Below are 22,677 nucleotides of genomic sequence, written 5' to 3' on the forward strand. Positions count from 1 at the left end.
TATTTGCAAAAGTAAGCACAAAAAGAGAAACAAGCAAATACTACAAAATTCTATGTATAGGGACTTCCCTGGTGGCACAGTGGTTAGGAGTCTGCCTGCCAATGCAGGGGACACGGGTTCAATCCCTGGTCTGGGAAGATCCCACATGCCGCGGAGCAGCTAAGCCCATGAGCCACAACTACTGAGCCCACAAGCTACAACTACTGAAGCCCACATGCCTAGAGCCCGTGCTCCGCAACAAGAGAAGCCACCTCAGTGAGAAACTCGCGCACCGCAACGAAGAGTAGCCCCCGCTCGCCGCCAGAGAAAGCCTGCGTGCAACAACGAAGACCCAGCGCAGCCAAAAATAAATAAATTAAATTAAATTAATAAATATTTTAAAATTCTATGTATAGGTACATATATGTGTGCATATACACGTGTGTGTGTGTGTGTGTGTAAAAAGAGAGAAAGCAGAAAAAACAGGGTAGGAGTAGGCATAGCTTCATTGGAGGCAGGACTTTTCTGTATAATTTTGTCTTTTGAATAATGAAGACAAACCACCTATTCCAAAAAAATAGATAAAACCAAATTTTTTCAAAATGATTTTACTTTTAAGCAAGCTGAAACAAATGAACCTATCTGTATATCAAATTGATAACCCAAACCACACGGGAAAAGACTGATCCCAGTTGACTTTAGCACATAGTGCTTTATACAGACATAGCAGAATATTTGCTGCAGATGAGAAGAAACTCAAATTTTAAATTTCCTGGCTCTCCTACCTCCCCTTCCACACTGAAAGACCCTTGTGATAAAACTGGGCCCACCCAACTAATGCAGAATATCTCTCTGTTTTAAGGACAGCTGATTAGCACCGTTAATTCCCCTTTGCCATATAACACAGAGGTTCTAGGGAAGCCTGTGGGCACCTTCTGGGGCCATTATTCCGCCTACCAGAGTCGCCTTCTGTATTAGTTTCCTAGGGATGTCATAACCAATTATCACAAACTGGGTGGCTTAACACAGAGAAATACATTCTCTCTGTTGGAGGACAGAGGGAATGAAAAATGCCCAGTGAGCTGAGAAGACATCTCGAGACCAAAATCCAAGGCGGGCAGCTCCATAAAATCAATGGATCAGTTTCTCGTAGGATAACTTACTCGCAGGGCGGGATCTGGCGGACAACCACCCAGGAGCTTTCGCAGCTGCCCTCCACGCCGCCAAGGGGCCACTGGGACAATGTGATAGTTAACCTAGGGTATGAGGGTAGGTGCCTAGCAACAGGACGTGCATCCCAAGTCAAGCTTTATGAATGGGTAGCTAGTCTCGTGGGCACTGGGAATATGTCAGGGAAGGTCTTCATCACTGTTTGGGGACTAACAGAGCATAGAGGCCATCTGGTCCTAATGATGATTAAACAATATCTATTCATTACAAAGCCCTAGACGCAGAGAAGTGATTCACTGCACAGGACAGTCCTGGGTCGGGTCAGCGGAAGGACAGCAGAAACTAAGGGCCCAAGTTGGTGTCAGGAACGCTAACAGCTGTACACTCCGGCCCCACATTCTGAGAGGCCGTACAGTCGGTCCTTTACAAACAAACGAGTTCCGTTCCAAGAGCACATTCGTGAGTCCAATTTGTTCGTAAGTCCAACAAAGTCAGCCTAGGTACCCAAATAACACAAGCAGCTTTAGAGTACTATCCTGTAGGAGGTTTATAATACTTATCACACAAATCATACAGAAAAAAACAAACACCAAAAAGAAAGAAAACATTTTTAATCTTACAGTACAGTACCTTGGAAAGTACCGTGGTACAGTACAACAGCTGGCATCCAGGGGCTGGCATCGAGGGAACAGGCAGGAAGAGTTACTGACTGGAGGAGGGAGAGGAGGTGGGAGATGGTAGAGCTGAAGGATGGTCAGCAGTAGAAGACAGAGGGCAAGCTACAATTTCACTCACGCCTGACGCTGATGGCACAGGTTCTGGGTCCTTGCTGGTTTCAATTCTATCTACCCTCTTGAAAAAACGATCCAGTGATGTCTGGGTAGTAGTTATTTTTTTCTCATCAGAGATGACATGGTAGCACTGGATTGCATTCTGAACGGCTGCTGCAACCTTCATGTACCGTTCTACGTTCAGGTCCTGTGCCTCAAAAACTAACAGTGCCTCCTCAAATAAAGAAAATCCTCTTGCCATTTCCTGTGTCGTGAATCTCTTTGGTTCTTCAGTTACTTCTTCTTCCTCTTGTTTGTCTTCATCCTTTCTCTGGGCCTCCAACTCCTGGCACTTCTTAACAGTACCAGCTACATCACTGCTGCTTTTACACTTGCTTCCAGACATCCTGGGGTTGAAATAAAGATACTGAACTACTGTACTCTATACAGTACTGTACAGTAAAGTACACAAAAGCACAACCACTTGTAGAGGATGCACACATGTGACAATGTACACCAGACATGCGAACTAACTTACGTTATTGGACATGTGAACTCACGTTAGCATCTTTGAAAGTTCGCAACTTGAAGGTTTGTACGTAGGGGACTTACCGTATAAGCTTATCCGTCAGTGCAATCTTATCTGTCATTCTTCTAGGTAGACCAGAGGGCCAGATATCGGGAGGTGGCTTGCATCTCGAGCCCACAGCAACAATGTAAGCAGCAGTAAGATCAAAGGATCCCTCCCAAACATGAAAGAATACTAAGAAATACGGTTCCCCTTTTACCCAAGAGGAAGTAAGCCAAGGAGTAAAAGCTTCAGCAAAGGAAATCGTATCTATTTGATTAATGACTGTTTTCATCTGGGAGAGCAAACCAGTCATGTTGGATTCATATGACGGTGTATATACAACATTCCTGCCTGATTAAGGCACACGTCCCTCCCTACGGGGCTGTCCACACGTCCAAAGCCACACTGTTTTGCAGCACCAACTTTCTCATTGGAGCGGCTTCCTGTCCTGAGGCCAGAAGTCCATGCTCCATCCATGAGGCTCTAGGGGAGAATGCCTTCCTTGCCTTTTCCAGCTTCTGTTGGCTCCAAGCGATCCTTGGCTTGTGGCCACGTCATTCCAGTCTCTGCCATTGAGGTCACATCGCCTCCTATCTCAGCCTCTTCTCTGCATGTCTGTCTGTCCTCCTCTGGGTGTCTGTCCCGAAACTCCCTCTGCCTTTCTCTTATAAGCATGTATGTGATTGCATTTTGGGCCCACCCAGGTTTACATAGGCTAAATCTCCTCCTCTCAACATCTCTATGTAATCACAACTTCCGCCATATTAAGATTCAAAGGCTGCAGGGATTAGGGTATGGACGTATCTTTGGGACCACCTTTTGACCCATTACACCTTCTAAAAAAAGACTTGTCTGATCAACAATAAATATCTGATGACCATCACTACCACCTGCCTTAACTAACTCAGAATATGGGTACAAATTTCACAGTAGCATCCTAGCCTGCATTAGCAGGGTCACCAGATCACTTCACATCTGCTAATTCATGCCAGCTGCTGAAACGATGAAACCAGCCCATACTAGCATAAGGGGTCTCCTTCAGTCTCCTTGTAATTACTGTTTTCTTTCAATGTGGCAATTCAACACTTTAGCTTGTCTGCCAGCCAAAATGCTTGAGTTTTTCTTTTTTACAGTCTTCATTCCAGAGTAGAAGTAAACACTCCATTTCAACCATAAGCAGCTCTCTATTCATTGTGCAATTTAAATTAAAAGATACTGAAGCCTCTTTACCTTGGTTTTCTATTCACAGAGTGTTTCAATATGGTTTGTACCCAGCTCCACGCAGGCCTAGGTCTTGTCCTACCTTCACTTTACTGTCATCCTTTTCAAATATTCTAATCACATCTAATTTACTTTTGATGTTACCAGTTTTCATTTCTTTGCTGTATCTTAATCTTTTTTGGCCAATTCTCTCTTTTGATTATCTAGTTATATAAAATATCATGTGAGTTAATCACTGGGAGACAAGGAGGTAACACAACTACATACTTTGCTGTCTGCGTGGGAAATGAGTAATAGATACACAGTGACTCATCACCAACAGACTATGAAAAGACTATGATCTGTCACAGATCACGATGCTCATCTGTTATTTACATAATGATTTTCAAACTCAAGATCTAGCAACCAAGTCTGTGTTTTATGCAATTACTCACAGTTGATATCCATGATAACTGAAATTTGAACAATGTTTTGGGGGGACTAGTGTGGTTTAACTCAACTGTGGTAACTAAAATCCACATGTATCAGAAGACTGCCTGCATTTACCAGAATGGCTAAAATTTAAAAGACAGACAATACCAAGCGCTAGTCAGGATACAGGGCAACTGGAACTCTCATACCTGGCAGACATATAAGTTGGTACAATTTCTTTGTAAAACTCTTTGGCAATATTTCCTAAACCACAATATACACATGCTCTTTGATTGAGCAATTCTATTCTTCAGTTCTTATCCAACAGAAATTCATATTTATGTGCACCCAAAGACATGTATAAGAATGTTCACAGCATTGTTTGTAGTATCCAAACCTGGTAATAACTCAAATGTCCATCAGTAGTAGAATGGTACATTGACACAACTGAGTATTATACTGCAATGAAAATGAACAAGCTACCACTATAGGCAACAACATGAGTTTCATGAACTTAATGTTGAGCAAAAGAAGACAGAAAGAACAACAGCAAAAATACATGTTGTATAGTATGAGTGTGTTTCATGTTTGGTAATTGCAATCATTGTTGCTTTTGTTGTGGTCATCCATGTACAATGCTTGGTGTCAGTCTATTTATCTCGTGTAAAAATAAAATACAGTGTGTGTGTGTGAAAAAAAAAAAACTACAATGAGGTATCACCTCACACTGGTCAGAATGGCCACCATCAAAAAAAAAAAATACATGTTGTAAAATTCCATTTACATAAAGTCCCAAAACAGGACTGTGGTGTCAGTGGGGTTTGGGGAATAATGACTAGGAGTGGGCACACAAAGGATTTAGAGGGCTGGTAATTTTCTTTTTCCTGATCTTAACTTTGTGTTCTTCTGAAGATCCACTAAACCATACATTTATGATGTGCACTTTTTGGTAATAACAGCATACTTTAATAAATAAATGTATTGTTTTAAAATGATGGGGCCATATAAAAAGTATTTAGGCACCAGTTGGGAGGTGACCCCACACATCAAAGTTGTGACAATTTCAGCATCAAAAATATTAATAAGTTTAGTTGATTCAAGTGCATTTAACCAATGAAAATGTATACATTTATAATAATCCCCCAAAATAAGAGAAATTGAACTACTAATGCATGTGACAAATTGGGTAAATTGCTAGGGAATTACGCTAAGTGAAAAAAAGTCCCAAAACGTTACATACTGTACGACTTCGTTGATATGACATTTTCGAAATGCCAACATTCTAGAAATGGAGAACAGATCAGGGATTGTCAGGAGTAGGGAACAGGAGGAGGTGATGGGGTGTGGGATCGTGGTGGGTGTCGTTACAAAAGGGCAATTTCAGGGGATCCTTGTAGCGAGTGTCTGGACTGTGGTGTAAATATATGTGAGAAAACTGTATAAAACTAAATGTACAGAAACACACACTCACACTCACAAATGAGTACAAGCAAAATTTGGGGAATCTGAGTAAGATGAGGTAGATTGTATAAATGTCACCATCTCAGCTATGATATTGTACAGTGGTTTCCATGGTAAGAAACTCGGTAAAGGGTACCCAGGAATCTCTCTCTGTTATTTATTACAACTGCATGTGAATCTACTTAATCAAATTTCAATTTAAAAACAGAGAGAACTGGAAAACAGCCTCTATTTGAGGCATCTAATAAACCAACTCCTTACTTAGAAAATCAGTAACTAAAGAGAAATAACTAAGCATTTCCAGTAGGCACTGTATTTCAGGGAAACCAAATGAAGACAAATCTTTGCAGAAAAAGCTAGCTAACAAAGCATAAGGAATGATCGAATTAGAAAATCATCATTCTGCAACACCTAACAAGATTACTGACTCATACAAAAATTATGTCAAGATTAAATGTATTAGGTGTATTTTTACTATTCATAAATGGGAAAATGTAACTGTCTAATAAAGTAACCAAAGATGCATTTCACTCATCAGCAGACCATCTCAGATATTTAAATTTCCTGATGTGATATAATACAATTTGCACATTGCCTATCATTTGTCTAGACAAAAATGTTTAACGTATGTCCTGTGAGATAATAGAAAATATATATTGGTCTCTGCCCACAGTTCCTGGCACAGAGCTCCTAAAACTCCTGTAATTTCCGAAGCGATAAGAACACTAGGTGCATCTTTGTTCTGCTGTGGCAGCTCTGGGTGGGCTCCTGGAACAGGGCTGGTCACCAGAAAGACCAAAAGCCAAGATTAGAAGTTTAGGATTTTCAGCCTCCCTCCCATCCTCCAGAGAGAGGAGAGGGGCTAGGAACTGAGTTAATAATTGATCATGCCTATGTGAGGAAGCCTCCCTAAAACCCCAACAATATGGCGTTCAGGGAACTTCCAGGTGGATGAACACATCCCCGGTAGGTACTGGGAGGCCGATGTACCCCAAGTCCTGAACCTGGGACCCTTCCAGACCTCAGCCTATCTCTTCCTCTGGCTATTCTTCTGTATCCTTTATCATATCCTTCAATAAACCGGTAAATGTAAGTAAGCATCTCCCCGAGTTCTGTGAGCTGCTCTAGCAAATCAATGGAACCCAAGGAGGTGGTCATGGGGACCTCTAACCTACAGCCAGCTGGTCAGAAGTACGGGTCACCTGGGCTTGCAGCTTGCATCTGAAGTGCGGTGGCAGCGGAGTGGGCAGTCCTGTGGAACTGAGCTCTTAACGTGGGAATCTGACGCCATCTCAGGGTAGTTGGTGTCAGAATTGAATTAAATTATAAGACGCCCAGCTGGTATCTTGGAGAATCGATTGATGGGGGAAAGACCTCCACACGCTTGGTGACCAGAAATGTACGGTTTTGTGTGAGTAATAAAAGAGACTCACAGGGAAGAAACTTAGACTAGGGAAGAACTGGACTTTTCCCTACCCGGGAGGTAGAAGATTTTTTTTCCTTTACAACCTTTAAGCTTCTGCATCTAACTTGTAGTTTGTAGGAAATACAGGAGATAGAAGAACCACTTAAACTGCACCAGAAAAACTGAAAGATGTGACATCCACAGGATAGCACCTGGGCCTCTTCAGCATGACAGGTCGGGGGCTTAAAAAGGAGAAGCTTAGGGCAGAGACGTGCTCGCTTGCAGTTCCAGATGATCCCCTACATTTTCCAACTTCCCTCGCCATTAGGTTGGGACCATGTGGCCTGTGAGGATGTCAATTCTGGTCCAAGACAGTTAGGAGCCAGTGGCCCTTCTCGGTTCCTCTCTTGGAGGCCATCACCCAGATCTAGACGGCCAACACAGGGGAAGGGAGGGCCACGTAACCTTTGTTGGCTTTGTTGACTTCAGCTTTGTCAGCTGCAATAGCTAGCATTAATTATTCTCCACCAATGCAGGCAGGACTTGTGCTAAATTCAAAGGGACACATGGGCAAAGCAACAGATGCACTGCATGTTTCTGTACCGGAGGGCTAAAAACCCAGATAAACTGCTGGAAAAGACATTTAGGAGTCCATTGGAGAAATTCAAATACAGACTGGTTGCTCAGCAGGGCGTAAAAAAGTTGGAGGTCATTAACTTAAAAGAAGTTACAAAGCAAATTTTCTGGAATGATGTTATTTGCATATTGTGTGTGTGAACATACACACATCTACATTTACAACACAGGGCGCTAACAGTGACAAATTTGGGATATAGTTGTCTTATTTTCTTACTTTTGCTAATCCTCAATAACTGTTTTCATAAAGGCAGTTTACAAAAAAAGGCTATTTTTTTTAATTAAAAAAAATTTACTGGTAAGACTGCAGCATTATGCTTGGTCACGTTAAAAAAACAAAATTCAACTGAGTAAATTTTAAAGATCTTATTGGCTTTATTTAGTGATTCTTGAATCGGGCAGCATCCCATCCAGCAGATAGAAAGGCGCTCCAAGGAGCTGCACAAGGTGAAAGACTTGTATAGGCAGAAGGGAGCAGGGACAAGGAAGTTATGCTGGAAAAAGCGGACACTTTCCTTTAGGGGATGCCAGGGGTCTGGCAGACAAATGACCCCACTAGTGCTAATCGGGTGATTCCCGATTGACTGGGCTCACATTCCATTTCTGGGGGAACCCAAAGTGTAGTTAAGTCTCGGTTTGGTCACGGGGGACTTAGCATGAGTGACTCTATTGGGGGCCTGTTGTCTTCTTTCTTAACAGTCACAAATAGGGGGGGCGTCCAGGTAAACCAGGTTTTGGTCAAAAAACTAATGTGAGGACAGAGCAGAGTTAAAGCCTAAACAGAACTCCAGGAAAAGAGTCCCAGGAGTCTTTCTATTGTTAAAATTGCTTCATTTCAGAAGCAGCTGTTTATGGAAGGCAATAAACGTCTCCCCCAGCGGCCTGCCCTCTTCCTGTCAGGCAGGTCTTCCTCAACTTTAAAAGACCCTAGAATAGTGAGTGGTGAACATCTCTGTTATCCAACAAGGTAACCACCAGCCGTGTGGAGCCATTAAGCTTTTTTTTTTTTTTAATTTTTGAATTTTATTTATTTTTTTATACAGCAGGTTCTTATTAGTCATCCATTTTATACATATTAGTGTATATATGTCAATCCCAATTAAGCATTTTAAATGTGGCTGCTGCAACTGAGAACTGAATTTTTGATTTTTTAATTTGATTTGATGTAACTACCCTTTCAATTTAAAGAGCCCTACATGCACATCCCAAGCCCTGCTCAAGCTGCTGGAAGCCCAGCGGGCCGAAACGGGGAGCAAGCGGGGTCCCCTGGGAGGGTGGCTCGTCTTGGATGGGAGACAGGCTTGGCTGGGTTTAGACCTGTTGACTTTAAAAAAATATGCATTGGGGCTTCCCTGGTGGCGCAGTGGTTGAGAGTCTGCCTGCCAATGCAGGGAACACGGGTTCGAGCCCTGGTCTGGGAAGATCCCACATGCCGCGGAGCAACTGGGCCCGTGAGCCACAACTACTGAGCCTGCGCGTCTGGAGCCCGTGCTCCGCAACAAGAGAGGCCGCGATAGTGGGAGGCCCGCGCACCGCGATGAAGAGTGGCCCCCGCTTGCCACAACTGGAGAAAGCCCTCGCACAGAAACGAAGACCCAACGCAGCCAAAAATAAATAAATAACATTTAAAAATAAAATAAAATAACAAATGTTCAAGTACAATTGGTGTCTTAAAAAAAAAAAAGAATTCCCCCACCCTTGGTATCTAATCAAGTTCCTTTCTACCTCCCCTTGATACCTAACCAATTTCTTTAAAAAAAAAAAAAAAAAAAAATATGCACAACCTAGAAGTTGAGAGTTGCGTTTTATTCGGCGGGAATTTTTAGGACTTCAAGCCCAGAGGCAGCATCTCAAGTTGAGGAGGCGAGGGGGGGAGCCAGGTTATATAGGAGTTTTGCAACAAAGGGCAGGTAGTCTGAACGTCAAAAGATTACTGTTAATTAAAGAAAACCAGATATGTCAAGTTAAGGAATTTAGCGCTTTTCTCTGTGTGGGAAGATGCAAGAGTCTGGGCTCACTGAAATCATTCCTTTGATATGCACCTCAGCTCTCTGGGGCCAGTATCCTGTGTTTTCTCATCCTGAGTTTCCACAGGGCTCACCTAGGGAGTGGCTGCAGTCTGATGGCTGCTAGATGGCAGGTGTTCTTTCCTTCCGGAGTTTCCTCAGGGCTCAGCAGCTGACCGTAACGGCTGATGGCCGTGACATCCTTTGTTTAGTGATATGACAGGTGACATTCCATTTCTCAGACCCCTCTTCTCGCTGAACTTTTCTGCCTCTGATGTTTTGCCTGCTGCATCCCTACCCCAGGCCTAGGGCAAGGCTCTTCCTAAAGAGGCTCTGATAAGGTTGCTTCTAGGTTTTTCCTCAAGCGCAATCTCTCCTCCCAAGGCGCTGCTTCTGTAACCTTAGAGGCTGTCCCCGGATGCCCTCTGGAACTGAAACATTGCCCGAGGCAGCATTCCTCGTGGGAGGTTCTGAGCCTCCCAGGTTTATTGTCCAATCCAAATGAAAGAAGGAGGAAAAATTACTTAACCAGAACAAAGCCTCAAATTCAGGGCTTTGCATTGCTAGATAAGCCTTTGAAGGCAGTGATGGAGACCTGAACCTGGGAAAGAAAAAACTTTTTTTTAATTGAGGTATAGTTGATTTACAATATTATATTAGTTTCCATGTAAAACATAGTGATTCACTATTTTTATAGATTATAGTCCATTTATAGTTACTATAAAATTTTGTCTATATTCCCTGTGCTGCACAATATGTCCTTGTGGCTTATTTATTTTATACACAGTAGTTTGTACCTCTTAATCCCCTACCCCATCTTGCCCCTCCCCCTTTCCTCTTCCTACTGGTAACCACTAGTTTCTTCTCTATATCTGTGAGTCTGTTTCTGTTTTGTTATATCCATTCATTTGTTCCACTCCTGGGTATATAGCCGAAGAAAACGAAAACACTAATTCAAAAAGGTACATGCACCCCTACATTCACAGCAGCATTATTTACAGTAGCCAAGATATGGAAGCCACTTAAGTGTCAACAGGTGAATGGATGAAGAAGCTGTGGCATATATATACACACGCACGATGGAATATTACGCAGCCATTAAAAAGCATGAAGTTTTGCCATTTGCAGCAACATGGATGGACTGCAGGGTATGATGCTAAGTGAAATAAGTCGAAAGACAGACAATGTTGTTATCACTTAGATGTGGAATCTAGAAAAACCAAACAAATGAGTGAGAAAACATGCTTTGAGCTTCTGGAGGCCTCCCTCCTCTGCTCAGTTGTGTCCAGAGGCACGGAGGAGACCCCCTCATGGAGCTCAGGCCTCCTCTGGAGCTGGGCGGTGGGCTCCCCGGGGCTCCTTGGCCCATGGCCGGAGCAGAGGCAGTGGCTTGCACAACCCCAGGGATGGACACACAGCGCTTTGGTGACGCTAATTAGGGCAGAGAGCAAAATGGTGATTTGGAACACCGGCTCACGGCAAGAAACCAGTAAAGACTGAAGCCAGGCCTGAAAAGACAAACTCAAAGGACAGAAGGAGCCTGAAATCCCAATGACTTTGGGGACTTACCAGTCTAGTCCAGGAACACTTAGCCATAGTACGTGTATCTACATTTATAGAGCAGCACCTGTGCTATGCAGTAGGTCCTTATTAGTTCTCTATTTTATATGTAGTAGTGTGTACGTGTCAATCCCAGTCTCCCCATTTATCTCTCCCCCCTCTTTCCCCCCTTGTAACCATAGGTTTTTTTTCTACGTCTGTGATTCTATTTCTGTTTTGTAAATAAGTTCATTTATATCATTTTTTTAGATTCCACATATAAGCGATATCATACGATATTTGTCTTTCTCTGTCTGACTTAAGGATCTAAAAAAGAGTGGATATATGTATATGTATAACTGATTCACTTTGCTGTACAGCAGAAACTAACACAACATTGTAAATCAACTATACTCAATAAAAATTTGTTATTATACTTCAAAATATATCTCTTCTGCTATCATATATTTCTTTCATGTCATTTTCTATTTTCCAAGACCTTGAAAATACGTTGAGAGTTTATTGATCATAGCCATAATAACATTTGAAGCTCATTTTTCAATTCAATTCAATTCAACAAATAATTACTGAGTACTTGTTATACGCAAGGCATTGGGCTAGGTTTTATGGGGAATACAAAATATGATGGAGTAACAGTCAGTCTTCACGTAGCTTTCCGTGAGTCCAAGGGGGGCACAAAGCATGCTAAAGCTACATGGGCAAGAGAGTCATTCTTTTCTTTAGAATTCCCCACTGTGAAAGAGAGGTTAAAAAAAAAAGAAAGAAACATGGCAAAATGTTTCCTGTTACAGAAGAAGCCTATTTAATAAATGTAGTAAGGGATGCTAAATTAGAAATTCACCATTTTGCAAGCCCCAGTATAAACATTGACTCAGGCAAGGGTCATGATTGGAGGTTAAAATCACTGGGTGCACCCACACCTATTCAAATGGCTAAGATGTAGACACTGACAGCACTCAGTGCTGGCGAAGGTGTGGAACAACAGGAACTCTCATTCATTGCCGATGGGGACACAAAATGGTGCAGTCTCGCAGTTTCTCATAAAACTGACCATACTTTGGGCTTCCCTGGTGGCGCAGTGGTTGAGAATCTGCTTGCCAATGCAGGGGACACGGGTTCGAGCCCTGGTCTGGGAAGATCCCACATGCCGCGGAGCAACTAGGCCCGTGAGCCACAACTACTGAGCCTGCGCGTCTGGAACCTGTGCTCTGCAACAAGAGAGGCCGCAACAGTGAGAGGCCCGCGCATCACGATTAAGAGTGACCCCCGCTTGCCGCAACTGGAGAAAGCCCTCGCACAGAAACAAAGACCCAACACAGCCATAAATAAAAATAAATAAGAATTAAAAAAAAAAAAATGACCATACTTTTACCATACAATCCAGCAATCACGCTCCTTGGTATTTATCCAAAGGAGCTGAAAATTTATGTCCACAGAAAAAGTCGCACACAGATGTTTTTAGCAGCCTCACTCATATTTGTCAACTAAGATGCAACTAAGGTGTCCTTCAATGGGTAAATGGATAAATAAACTGCGGTGTATCCAGACAATGGAATATTATTCCGCAATAAAAAGAAATGCGGGGCTTCCCTGGTGGCACATGGTTAAGAATCCACCTGCCAATGCAGGGGACACGGGTTCGAGGTCTGGTCCGGGAAGATCCCACATGCCGCGGAGCAACTAAGCCCGTGTGTCACAACTGCTGAGCCCATGAGCCACCACTACTGAAGCCCACACGCCTAGAGCCCATGCTCTGCAGCAAGAGAAGCTACCGCAATGAGAAGCCCGAACACTGCAACAAAGAGTAGCCCAAGCTCACCGCAACTAGAGAAAGCCTGTGCACAGCAACAAAGACCAAACACAGCCAAAAATCAATCAATAAATAAATTTTTTAAAAAAGAAACTAAAAATCTATACATTAAAAAAAAAAGAAATGGGAAAAGAATTTGAAAAAGAATAGATACATGTATATGTATAACTGAATCACTTTGCTGTATACCTGAAACTAACACAACATCATGAATTAACTATGCTCCAATATAAAATTAAAATTTAAAAATAAAATAAAACAATAAAAACAGAAATGCACTCTCAAACCATAAAAAACAAAGAGGAAACTTAAATGTATACTATAGTACTAAGTAAAAAAAGTCCATCTGAAAAGACTACAGTCTGTATGATTCCAACTCTATGACATTCTGGAAAAGGCAAAACTATGCATACAATAAAAAGATCAGGGGTTGGAGGAGGGAGGGATGAATACAGAGGATTTTCAGGACAGTGAAACTACTTTGGATGATACTGTAATTGTGGACACATGTCACTATACATCTGTCAAAACCCAAGAATAGAATGAACGCTAATGTAAACTATGGACTTGGGGTGAGAATGACATGTCAATGTAGGCTGATCGATTATAACCAGGGTACCATCTGGTGCAGATGTTGGTAGTGGGGGAAGTGTTTGTGTGGCAGGGGAGGGAATATACGGAAACATTCTGTGTTTTCCACTCAATTTTGGTATTAACCTAAAACTGCTCTAAAAACTAAAATCTATATATTTTTAAAAATCAGTAAGTAAAAGATTGTGGGAAGCAATATAGTCCCAGGGTGCCCAGGTGCCATCCCCCAGACCACTATGAATTGTAAAGGAGAAATATGCCTTTTCGATGGAGAACGCTTGTGGTGCCACCTTCTCCTGGGGACCAAATTTAACATCTCTGATGGTGGAACAGCCTGACACTAGACATTACACCAGGTTGCAGTAGGAAGTGTTCAACAGAATGTATGATGTTTTCTTGCCAAAAATGTTTAAACTGAATATCATCAAGGCTCTAAATCTAACTTAAAGTTTGCAAAAAATACAGGGGATGGAGGTCAAGTTAAATGACACCATGAGAAAAGACAGTCAAATAGAGAATTATAGGACATTCTATAAGACACCTGGCCTAGACTTTTCAAAAAGTCAGTGACTATATATTTTTCAAAAATTTTTGAGATGGACAGAGCTATCCTAGGTGAAAATTACTAAAGGGGTATGACAGCCATAAGCAGTACATAAAAGTTAATTGGATCTTTGGGACAAGTGGGGAAATTTAAATATAGATCCATGTTAGATGATGTTATAGCATTAATATTAATTTCATGAGGTGTGATCATTTTACTGTGGTTATGTATGGTAACTTCCTTCTCAGGAGATGAGTGCACGGTACTTGTAGTGAAGGCTCATGCCTGCAGCGTACGTTGAAATAGTTCACCCAGAGTGAAGGAGGTAAAAAGAAAATATGGTAAAATGTTAAAATTGTCTTTGTGTAGGTTCTTGGAACACTTATGTACTAGTCAAGTTTTATGTGTGTTGGAAAATTTTTCATAATAAAAATTGGGGGAAAATGATGCATTCTGATCATCGAGATGCTGAGATGTGTCAAACGCTGTTTCCCACTTTCCTAACTGAGTAGAAGTAAAATTTCAGGACACCTTCAGGAGGGCTTAAGCCTGCAAATCACGTTAAACAATGTCCCTTCACAGGACACACCTTCACTCCAGGTCACTGTGGGATTCGAAAGTTTAGGATGTATATCACCCGCTGCGGTAAGGTCAAAGTGGGTGAAACTCAGGCGGATTCTCACAGTTGACACTCCTTTATCTGAGAGCCATAGAGACAGCAGAAGGTGTGGGAAGACACGTAAAACCAAAATCATTTAAAAAGACAGTGTCTAGCTGCCCACCTGAGCTCTGTTGCTTCATCCCCTGTTAGGAGGACTCGTGCCACTGGAGTTCAATGTTTCTGCAGATAAGATTTGGGCTTCTTGGCCACTCAGGAGCAAATATTAAGCTCTCGCTGCTGAGAGCCAGTTTCTCTGGGCATAATTCAGTGCTGTTTCCCCAGTAGGGGCATGAGGTAATTCTATTCTCATCTCCAGGGTCTCTTTTTTCTTTTCTGGTTTTGCTCACTCTGGGCGAGGTGAGGGAAAAGGTGGTGCAAGGACAGTGGAGAAAGCCAAGAAGGAGCCCAGGGGCTGGTACTTGTGGGCGCCGCTGTGCACTCAGGAGACTGCATGCATTTGACCTTGCAACAGGGCCTTCATTCACCAACAGCTAACGTGAGGATTACGACTCAGATGAAATCCTGTGCAAACCCGGCTCCCAAGCCCCACTCAGCAAGGTCACAGCGCAGGCACACCCTCTGCAGTAAAGAAAAGCTTTCCATACCTCCCTGACGGGTGTCCTCACCAATGACTGGCTGCAGATTCAGCATCGTCACCCAAAATTTGCTGATGCAAATGACAAAAATCAATATTTGCGCGGCACTTTACAGTTTACAAAATGCTTCTGTTATATGGGTTATTTCAATATTTTTAACATCCCTGAGAGTCGGAGATTTCTACAAATACATATTCCATGCTCACAGACAACCTTTTAACCCGACGGGCTCAGGAGGGCCTGAAAAATGAAAGAAGGTCCTTGTGATTCAAAGTCCAGTTTACTGAATGCGAAGTTAAATGTGTGGTGGTCAAAGGGGCAGAAGTTCCGGAATCACAGTCTGCGTTCAAGTCCCACTTCTACTCACAAACTGTGTGCCGCTGAGTTTTGTCTCTACCTGAGTCTCATACTCACCCCACAGGGCCTTTTTGAGGCTTTCAAAAAAAACGAGGTAATGGAAAGTTGTGATGCGGTTTAGAACTTGATAAATGTTTGCTCATCATAATGTTTCATGATTTTTTTCCTAACAGCCTGGTTGCCACGACTGTGCAAGGACCACCTGGGAGTAATCATCTTTTCTCACCAGCACTTCCTACATCGAGGGCTTACATGTACTTCTTCCCTTTGTTCCAAAACTGAATGCTTTCCGAGGCCCGAGAGTGCGGCCTCTTAGTTCAGGGAACATTTAAACAATGAATGATTGGAGAAATGTCAAAATTATTGTCCTCAGAATGGTCCCAAAGCATAACAATCTGTTGCTGAAATTTAATAATTTTTAGAGAAAGCTACTTGAACTTCTTTCAAGATAAATCATCTACTTCGAGAATGAACTTCCTCCTACAGAAAAAGTAGGAGGAGAGGAAAGCTGAAATCTTCTCTTGTTCTCCACATAAGAACCCTGTGATCCAGAATGCCTTCTCTGTTGCGTTTGTATTTGTTTTTACTAGATGATAAGATATGGTTTCCTTTCATGATTGCAACACACTACATGTTGCCAGGATTGCGCTTAAGCCAGAAAAGTCTATATAAGCTTGGAGAAGAGAGAATTTTCCATAGCTTGATCTCTTTCCTGACTGAATACTTGACATCTGCATTAACTCCTGATGAACATTAAGGTAAGTGGAAGTCTCTAAATTTTTCCTAGGATAATACCATTAGGGATATAGTTAATATTCTCCATAAATGCAAATAGGTTAATGGGAGAGATCTGAAATGCCCTTTCTCTTGCTCTGTCTTAAAGGTAGCCTTCTAGCGAGAACTCAAATGCAATCCTCCTGTCTACTTTCTTCACTCCTCTACTGAGAAACACATCCGCTGTCCCCAACCCTGGGACCAAGCTTTGTCCAGATTTTATCTGCAGCACTTTTCACTCTGCAACCCTGTGTTTACTTGTCATTTTCCAGAACTGGACTCCATGCTCCTCAAGGCCAGGGACCGTAATGTAACATTTTTAAAACTCAATGCCTAATGTTTTGAAAGTGACTCAGGTTCAGTACATACTCATTTAATCCAATGAAGGCCCAGATGCTTTCCTGGGGGCTTTTTGTGTCCCTTTGGAAATTCACATAAATATTTATAACAGTGTTCTTGCAGTAATGCTCTTTTATGTCTTTTCTCGGTGGAAAGTTCTGGCTGGTCAGGACTGACAGCAAGATGAAAGTAGCCTGGGTCTTCTGGCATCCTCACTTGGGTCCCAGAGACATCTCAAAGTTAATTCCTCACTGACTTAAAATGAAGTAGATCTAATGCAAAAATAATTCTTTTTACCAGACTCAACTTTTGCATTTTTGTTTTTGTTGTTATATCTCTTGTCATCTGGACCTTGGCTGGGAAGTCACTGTGTGGTTTCAAATTCCATCCTCATTATTTTTAACTGTGACCGTGGGCTAGTTGGCTTAGCTTCTTAGTAACTCTGTCCTCTCAACTGTAAAACAGGGCAGCCCCTGGAAGAGTTAAATGAACTGATGCATGCAGAACACTTAGAACTTGCCTGGTGTGTAGGAAGAGTCCAAATGTATTGCTGTTGTTATTATTATTATTATTATTATGGTGCTAGTGTTTGTTATTTCCTCAAGAAGCTGTGGTCTGTTTTTTTGTTTTGTTTTTTTATTTAAGTATCGTTGATTTACAATATTGCAGCAATCTCTCCTGTACAGCAAAGTGACTCAGTTATACATATATATACATTCTTCTTCATATTCTTCTCCATTATGGTTCATCACAGGATATTGAATATAGTTCCCTGTGCTCTACAGTAGGACCTTGCTGTTTATCCATTCTAAATGTAATAGTTTGCATCTACCAATCCCAAACTCCCAATCCATCCCTCTCCCTCCCCTTCTCCCCCTTGGCAACCACAAGTCTGATCTCTGTGTGTGTGAATCTGTTTCTGTTTTGTAGATAGGTTCATTTGTGCCATATTTTAGATTCCATATATAAGCGATATCATATGGTATTTGTCTTTCTGTGTCTGACTTACTTCATTTAGTATGATAATCTCCAGTTACATCCATGTTGCTGCAGATGGCATTATTTTGTTTTCTTTATGGCTGAGTAGTATTCCATTGCACATATTACCACATCTTTATCCATTCATCTGTTGATGGACATTTAGGTTGTTTCCATGCTTTGGCAATTGTGAAGAGTGCCGCTGTGAATATAAGGTTGCATGTATCTTTATGAATTATAGTTTTTTCCAGGTATATGCCCAGGAATGGGATTGCTGGGTCATATGGTAGTTCTATGTTTATAGTATTCGGAGGAACCTCCATACTGTTTTCCTTAGTGGCTGCACCAACTTACTTTCCCACCAACAGTGTAGGAGCTGTGATCTGCTTTAATGTGGGTTTATATAGATGTCCACATCTAACTTCTACAGAAATGATCATGTAAGAATGTTCAAGTGTAACAATGTGATTATCAAAAATCAAGGAAGTGTCACCAAAAACAAAAAATGCTCCATTATTTTATTTTTTAAAAGATGGGTCTTGGCAAAGGGCACATTAGCTCTAGAAAAAGCCTGTTCTAATGGTAAAGGCCTGGACTGCATGCAGGAGACCTCTGTCCTCGATCCTGATGTTCCCTATTTTATCAGCTGGCTATGTGACCTTGAATAAATCCACTCAATCATTTTAGTCTCAGGTCTTCACAATAAACCAGTAATAACTGTACCTGGTTTGACTCTCTCAGAGGGATACTACAAATATCATGTGAAAACATAAAAAGACTTTATTTGTATTACAATAAATATTATTTCTACGTTATTGAACAACTTCTTAATGAAAAGCAAATTTCTATTAGATATGAGATCATGAATCGAGTTCATGTAATAGAAAACTGACCGGACTAAGAACCCAAAGTCTTGGTGTGCAAGTCACATAATGTTGGGCAAGTCAATACTCAAAGATCTTATGTCCTTCACTATGAAGCTCTCCTAGTAACATGCGATCTACCTGTAGGTCAAATTAGATTACCTGTAAGAAAGCACCCTGTAAGTTGGAAAGATTCTTGTTAACATAAAATATTTTCATACTCATTATTTATATAATTTAAGCATTCAAAGATGGTAGCAGTTGTTGCTGAAATTTGTATTTTGAAGAACTGATGTCTCCAAAGTAAGTTCCCTTGGACTAAGTGCTTTACGTGTTTTGCAATTGTTGTGATAATGTCATGAATTTATCAGTTACCTCTTTCCTAATTAAGACATTCCTTTCTTCAGTGAATCAACATGAATACGATTTTGGACACCTTCATATTTTGGGGAAAATTTCTATATTTATTTTTTAGAATCTTTAGTTGACAGGATAATTCCCAAGAAAAAGAATGTTGCTGGAGAGATTGTCCTTATAACAGGCGCTGGAAGTGGACTTGGGAGGTTATTGGCCATAACATTTGCCAGCCTTGGAGCCATTTTAGTTCTATGGGACATTAACGAAGAAGGCAACATGGAAACATGTCGAATGATCAAAGAAAAGGGTGATGTGAAAGTATTTTCCTACACATGTAACCGTGGCAACAGGCAAGACGTCTACAGAGTTACTGATCAGGTAAGCTGATTGGTGCTCTTCTTAGTTTCTGTGCCCAAGAAAACCATTGCATCTAGTATGCTTTTACAAAGAGAAGAGGAGAAAATCTGTCATCCACTTCCTCTGAGAGTTCTATGTGCCTCTCGCTTGATTCTGCATGTCAGAAATCTGACTTTGTGGCCTCCAGAAAGGGAAACAGAAGAAAACAATACAAGTGGGCATTTGCTGAGCCTTTTGAGTTGTTGCCCAGCTGCTTTTTTCTGGTGACTCATTTGCCATCAGAGGTCAGTAGAAACTAGAACTAGCACGGGCTCTGCTGTTCATTTACCTAGTTACCTGTCCTCTCTACGTCTCTGTTTCTTTATCAGTAAAATGAAAAGATTGGACCAGATGATCTTCAATATAACACTCAGCTTTAACTTAAGTCTCTGCATTGTATGATTCCAATGTACATCCATTGTCAACCTGTACTGAGGGTAGAAAGTATGGTGCTCAGCACCGGCCATGCCCTAGGGGGAAGGGGATGTCCTCCTGCACCTGGTCACAGACGAGTCAGGAAGACGACACCTGCAGAAGTAACTGTCACACACACCGGGTTGAAGGGAGACTAACCCGCCACCTGAAGGAAGATGCTGAGAGGCACGCGGGGAGACAGAACGTCACTGTGACATCACTGTGCAGCGCCCCTGGCATTAGCCCCCCGGCAGGAAAGGGTAGGAACATAACAGAAACAGGAGGCAGGGAAAACACACGGCAATATTAGGTCATCTCTGCACCAAAAAAAAAAAAAAGATTCATTAAGCAAAGTTGGCAAATCAATGTGTTTTTTAAAATATAATCAATCACAAAGCTACTTGAAAATTGCTGAATTTCTATGCGCAAGATAAAATAGCTAGGTTTAAAGAAACTACGTGAATAAAGTGAGAAAAAATGATGGCCCGGAAAAATAATAAGTATCAAAATGTAACACCTCAAATGAATTGTTGGCCTTGCTTCTGTCCATGTTAAAAGGGAAGTGGGCGATGTGAACATCCTTGTTAACAATGCAGGGTTCCTGACAGCAAAGCTGTTTCTCAATACTCCAGATCACATGGTGGAAAGATCGTTTCTTGTAAATGCCCTGTCTCACTTCTGGGTAAGTCTTTCTTTTTCATTTTCTTTTGTTGGTAAATATGAAAATTTCACGTATTTCTATAAACAACTAGTCAAACATTTATCTGTCAATATACTGCTTGTGAGTTTCCACTGAGAGATGAAATAGAACTCTCAACCTATCCAGGTTTTACCTTGTCATGCACTTAACCTTTGTTTCTCCTGTTCTTGCCCTACTCCAGATTCTCAGGGCAGGGCCCTTCCCTCTACCATCTCTAGTTTGGTCCCAAGACTCACTAGGTTGCTAGAAATCGTCCTACCAAAATACAAACAGCCTTTACACAAGAAAGTTGTTCATGAGTGAGAGAGGTGTCTGTGCAGAGAGAGGAGGTTATTTTCAGAGTGGTGGTTTACATGCATGCACCACTGGGTATCATAACAGAGGAAACAATGGCAGGAGGAATAATTCTCAACATCTATTAACCTCTTACTGGATACCAGGCACTGCTCTAAGTTTTTTCCTGTACATGGTAGTCATGATGCCATATTCATTATCATTTTACAAATAAAGAAACTGCAGTTCAATGGGTTGAAATGTTTTATCCAAGGTTCCTCAACTGCTGAGAGATGGCCCAAGGTTGCAGAAGGAAGAAACAAGAGGGAAGGGAAAGACTCTTTACAGCAGGAAGATTAGTAAATTTATAACTCAGGAGTGTTTTTCTTGAGGGCTGGAGTGTCTAGACCAGGGTTGTCCACTACGACTATCTGTGGTGAAAGTGTTCTTTTTCCATGCCTCCCAATATGGTAGCCACTGGTCACTTGTGGCTGTTGAGTACTTGAAATGTTGTTAGTGGAACCGAGGAGCTAAACTTGTAATTTTCTGTGAGTTAATTCATTTAAATGTATATTTAAATAGTCACGTATGCCTAAAGGCTACCATCCTGAACAACACAACTCTAGAAAATGGATGGGGAGTTCAAAGGAGGTTGAGTTACCAGGGGAGTCTCCGCTGAGAGGGCTTATACTTGGAGCTGTAATGGAATGAGCAGGTACCGGCGGTGATGGGGATGCAGGAAGCACAGGTGGCTGGAACCAGGGCCTTGGGAACCACGAGGAAGGGCGCCTCAGCCCTCTGAGTCTCTGAGGGTGGGCCCTTGGGATGGGTTTGCTTTAGGTACCCAGGCGCCTCCTTCTTTCTACTCAATGCTTCTACACTCACTCTCTGAGGTCCTTGGAACAACTTTCTTCATCTCCTTCTGGGGACCCCCACTGGAGCCCAACACTATTTACTGAGCACCTAGCGCAGTGCTTGACATACAACCGGTATTCCATAAACATATGCAAAAATCACTGATTTCTTTCGCTCGCCCACCCCACCCCAAAACTTCTTTTAGGAAGGGGAAATGCCATCTTGGCAAACAGACTAGGTCACACTCATTTCTAACCACGCCACAGATCTAGAAGCCATCCTGGGTTCCTCCCTTTCCCTTAACTCCAACATCCCTGGCTCTTCCCATAAAACATGCTCAAGTACACTCATTCCTCCCCTTCTACCAGCCCCTGGCCCAAGCCAGTGTCACCTCTCACCAGCAGCCCAGCATGGCCTTCCCCCGTCAGCACTGGCGCCTTTGAGCCTGTCTTCGTGCAGGAACAGAGTGATCTTTGAAACACATAAACTAAATCGTCTCACTCCCACTCAGAAATGTTCAGAGGATTCAAATGCACTTAGAATAACACACAGTCACCTATCATGGCCTGTAAGCCCTACACGAGGTCGTAACATCCTCCTTCATCTGTCTCCCGTCTCCCATTTTCTCTACTTTCTGCCCGCTTCCTACACTCCAAGGATCCTGATGAGACCCCAGAGCACATCAAGCTCTTTCCCATATGGGGGTCTTTGCACAAGCTGTTGTCCTCTGTAGTCTCTGAACTTGTACCTTTGTATTATGCTTGCTATTCTATTTGGTCTGGTTCATGTACATAGTTACAGTAAAGGATATTAATAGGCACACACAGCCTTCTTGTTGAATGCCCCAAATCTTGCGAGAGATGGTGCTAAGCAACCACTAAAACCAGAGAATCAACTTCCATTAATGATTGTGGAAGGAATCGTCATTCACCACTCTAAAACTCCGAGGACTTTTTATTTTCTACTGCTCTTATTAGCT

General features: G+C 42.0%; 1 protein-coding gene across 1 annotated transcript in view; it reads left to right on the forward strand.

The window, feature by feature from the left end:
* The first annotated feature begins 8,956 nt into the window (after nucleotides 1–8,956).
* The window catches only part of LOC309615334 (short-chain dehydrogenase/reductase family 16C member 6-like), a 37,633-nt gene continuing 23,912 nt past the window's right edge, over nucleotides 8,957–22,677 (forward strand). Inside the window, 3 exon segments of the mRNA XM_082364816.1 lie at nucleotides 8,957–19,167; nucleotides 19,169–19,438; nucleotides 20,421–20,552. Coding sequence (XP_082220942.1) covers nucleotides 19,120–19,167; nucleotides 19,169–19,438; nucleotides 20,421–20,552 — 450 coding nt within the window. The 5' untranslated portion in view covers nucleotides 8,957–19,119.

The sequence above is a fragment of the Balaenoptera borealis genome (genome assembly GCF_965194805.1).
Source record: "Balaenoptera borealis genome assembly, chromosome: 17".
NCBI lineage: Eukaryota > Metazoa > Chordata > Mammalia > Artiodactyla > Balaenopteridae > Balaenoptera > Balaenoptera borealis.